Consider the following 4014-nt stretch of genomic DNA (forward strand, 5'->3'; position numbering starts at 1 on the left):
TCTAGACACTTCCACTTCTGCTGGAAAAGCCAAGTGTTCGTAAACTATTCACATTTAATTATGTGTCAGAATATACAAAAGATATTTCTACCTTGTCAAATACATTGTCCCACTTATTTATTTTCTTAGATGAATTGTCTTATCAGCTATAAAGTTTTGGAGAAAAAATTAGTTTTTAACAAAAATATCAAACCTTCCTCCTGACTGTAGCAGGCTGCAACCAATAACATTAGACATAAATGTTGAATAATAAAATTAATACAATATGAAAATACATCAAAACTATATATAAGAAAAAGTTTGTGAAAAATAAATACTTTTGATTGGACAATTTAATTGCAAAATAGCAGTGCAATGAATGCTATAGTTTCCTGCCTTTCGTAGGAACTAAAAATTGCTTATAAGTTATCTATATTAAAGAAACAAATTCTAATTTCATGAACTAAGAAAGATTATATTAGATTTGATATTATTTTTTGTATCAAAATTAATATAAATAAAAATACAAATTAGATTAGCATCTTTCAAAATAGATATACATTTTTAAAAAAAAGAATGATTAAGGAAAAAAATCTTTTAAGAAACGTATTCTGAAAAGTTTAAAAACTTTTTTCATTGAAATTTCACACATGAATGCAATTAAAACAATAGAATATAAAAAAAAATGATCTGTTTAAATTTTATTTATATTAAAACATAAATTCTAATTCCATTTATATAAATATTATTTTCTATTTTTATCTTTTTTTTAATACTCTTGCAACATAGAACCAAATTAATAAGAAATACATAAAAATCAATCTAAATAGAAATAAAAATCAGATAAATGTCTTTTAAATAATTTTTTATTCTGATTATTAAATTTCGAATACTTGAAAGTGTTTCATAAAGTTTTATTTAAATTTATAATTTATCTGCACCAATTCTAATAAGCCTCACTTTAATTGTACAGCTTTTAAGCTAAAGTCTCTCGGCTAATAAGTCGCACACTAATTGTAGAGCCTTGGACTAAAGCCTCTAGACTAGAACCTCTCGCTAATAAAAAATCACATTGTGATATAATTTATATATCAATAATTTAAATAAAATATATTCCCTCCTCTTTCGTACTTTCCTATTTCATATATCTTATTTGTCAACTACATCTTTCAACAGTCCATTCTTTATGACACATTCCATGGTATCATCAATAGCTTCCGGTAGATGATACGTATAAGAGAATCCCATATCCAGCAATTTCTTTGAAGAAACAGGCAGGTATATTGTCCCTATCCCATTATCTTCATCCAACCTGTGCAAAATATGATAAAAAAATGAGAATATTTTATAAGGGCTGAGAAGCGCTATGATTTGCATGGTTGAAATGAAAAATTGTTTCCTTACTTGATATGATTCTTGAGCTGTACATGTTTTTTAGCAACAAAATCCTTGAGAGACTTGAGACTCAAAGAATCAGATGCGCAAAGATAGCGATTTTGGGCATTGGGATGTTCCATCAGGAATATGTGGGCATTGCATGTATCTTCAATATGAACAACTGGTATAGATCGCAGGACGAAATCGGAAAACTTGAGAAGCTCATAAAATTCATCGTTTCCTATTAAATTAGGACATGTTAGAACCATGATGAAACATGAGAATGATACAAAAACTACAATTGAACACAAATATTTGTACCTCCTACTAGAGCTAAGATTGTTTGAGCAGATGTTAAACCACTTGTATCTGTAAGCCAAGGCCCAATCACCAAACCTGGTAAGATGCTTATTACTTCAATTTCATTACTAGGCCCGTGATATTTAAGGGCCTCTTCTTCTGCCAAGGTCTTAGCTATCACATACCAAGCTGCCTTCGTTGTTTGAGATTTGAGAAAAATAACGGGGCTCCAACACCCTTCATCAAGGCATGTCTGGGTGAATTCCCCCTTTTCATTCATTGGAGAAGCAGCAAAAAATGATGAAGTGAAAATTACACGTCTAACAGATTTAGCTCTTACGCAGGCTCTCATAACATTGTGCACCCCATTTACAGCAGGTACAACAAAATCATCCTTGAAAAACAACATCCATTCCACATGTGTTTACAAAAATATTTAAATACTTGGATAGATATTGACTTTTGAAAATGTTGTAAAACTGTCTCTAAGTATTATTGAGAATAAAGGGGTACTTATGAGTCATTTCAAGTGCTTACCAGATTGGGTTTTGTAAAATCCATTGGACCTGCCACATGAAATACTCCATGACAACCCTCCACTGCTGAATCAAAGCTGCCCTCTAAACATAGATCAGCTTTAAAGAGCTTAAGCCGTTCGGTTGCCCCGGGTAGCTTCAACAAGGGCCCGGATTTTGTTTCGTCCCCTGCATGATATCATCAAACCATATATACAACTGGAACAATTTAATATGCAACTCTTAAATATAGTGTTGTATTCAAGAACAAAGTTATACCTGGGTTTCTAAGGGTGGCATTCACGGTATAACCCCTTTGTAGTAGATTTTTCACCAGCCATGATCCAATATATCCCCCTGCTCCAGTCACACACACTTGTTCTATATTTTTGTTACCTTTCATAGCCATTAAATTTCTACTTTGAGAAAATTGTTAGCGTAAAATTTTAAGATGAAGAAGCAGAGATTGTGTCTATTTTCTACTGAAGCGTGCTCAAAATAATGGTGGTTTCTTTACCCTTTGTAGTTGGGAGTAAAGCACTTGAACACGGCTCTCCCATCTGCTATTCAAAGTCATTCGTTCTGGATGATTCTATATATCTCTCCAGCCGTATGATAAGAGAAAAAGATAGTCAATTATATGGGGTGAAATAGGATAGCGACAATTGTAGAAATAATTGGTCCTATTTGAAATAGGAGTCTGATCAAAAAGTCTACATATGGGCAAGAAATCTGAGCAAGATATTTATTATTGTTATTAGTCCCTGCCTAATCAGCAGCAGGAGAAAGACATGGGAATTTATCAGCATTCAATAATTTCTTAATGGATGCTAATTCTGTGCAAATTTCCATTTCTGCCAGGCAGGGATAAATAGACCATCGCTCCCCATTTGTCACATAGTCAAAGTTTGGATAAAATGTCAATTCGTCTGTTCTTCAGTCTGACTCCTACTGACACTTGGCTAAAATATCAAATAAATACGGACAAGAACATTAATTAGATGCTTATCTTTTTTATTTTTTTTCTATATTTTTCCATTCAAAAACTAAGATTTATGACCAGGGAAATAGCCTTGAACCAATCAGAAATTAAAATCTTAATTGTGATAAATGAATTAAAAAATACAAAGTCTCAAACCTTAGTCTAAAAATAGATTCTTTGTTTGAAAATTAAAGGGAGAAATAATTTATTTTTAAAATATATTTATGTTCACTAATTTTTTAATTGTTATTGGCTGTTATCATTTTTGCTAGGGGTTAAAATATTTTTTAGAAAAATACACCTCAATCATTCTGGAAGATTCTAGCGTTTTCATGGCTGCCTGTTCATTTCATCGAAACTGCCTGAAGTACAGCAATTGCAATAACGACAGAGGGCAGCACGACCGCGAGCACGTCCCTTTCATAGGTGGGGTTTAAGCTAAGCTGCCATATCGGCTAAATAATGACAAGTTGGGGCTCTCGGCTACGAGAAAGCAATCCTTCACATGTGTACTCAATTTTCTTACAAGGTTTGGAGTTGGAGGTTTATCTATTGTGTTAAGTTAAAGTATTACCACCAGAAATATCAAATCTCACACGTATGCTTCCATCAATTTTTCTTGTTGATGTTTAATGGGCATTTGAAGCAGAGCATGTAGAGACTATGATTGCAAAAAATTCATGGCATAGCAACGAAAATTCCTGCCAGGGTTTCTAAAATATCTGAGGACAAATAGAGACAAAAGATCAGGAATCCCAATTTCTTATCAAAGGGGAGACTCGTGGTCAAACCACTCATACCACACACAAACTAAAAGCTATGGTTTTCCCCTAACAAGCAATTTTTCTGCTCATAGTACCA

The 4014-nt window shown here is 32.7% G+C and overlaps 1 protein-coding gene across 2 annotated transcripts; it reads right to left on the reverse strand.

The window, feature by feature from the left end:
- Window positions 1-869: 869 nt before the first annotated feature.
- LOC149568467 (putative anthocyanidin reductase) lies at window positions 870-2662 on the reverse strand. Of its 2 annotated transcripts, none has more exons than XM_089821395.1 (5): window positions 2451-2662; window positions 2194-2360; window positions 1678-1924; window positions 1384-1597; window positions 870-1291 (listed from the first exon to the last, which is right to left on the reverse strand). In XM_089821395.1, exons 1-5 carry the CDS (start codon window positions 2578-2580, stop codon window positions 1129-1131), a joined length of 921 nt encoding a protein of 306 aa, XP_089677521.1. In that variant the 5' UTR covers window positions 2581-2662; the 3' UTR covers window positions 870-1128. The 2 variants fall into 2 exon arrangements, with proteins under 2 accessions (XP_089677521.1, XP_089677520.1); XM_089821394.1 differs by having other exon boundaries at window positions 1678-2050.
- Between the last annotated feature and the right edge of the window lie 1352 nt (window positions 2663-4014).

This window comes from Cupressus sempervirens, chromosome 3 (assembly GCF_028749045.1).
Source record: "Cupressus sempervirens isolate cs-2001-9-10 chromosome 3, ASM2874904v1, whole genome shotgun sequence".
Taxonomy (NCBI): domain Eukaryota; kingdom Viridiplantae; phylum Streptophyta; class Pinopsida; order Cupressales; family Cupressaceae; genus Cupressus; species Cupressus sempervirens.

Excerpts from the sequence above, each read along its gene's own strand:
- LOC149568467 (XM_089821394.1), bottom strand. The coding sequence starts at position 2,580 with ATGGCTATGAAAGGTAACAAAAATATAGAACAAGTGTGTGTGACTGGA. Across the intron at positions 2,361-2,450 it reads TGCCACCCTTAGAAACCCAG|GGGACGAAACAAAATCCGGG; the intron begins GTATAACTTTGT and ends GATATCATGCAG. Across the intron at positions 1,598-1,677 it reads AATCTTAGCTCTAGTAGGAG|GAAACGATGAATTTTATGAG; the intron begins GTACAAATATTT and ends CTAATTTAATAG.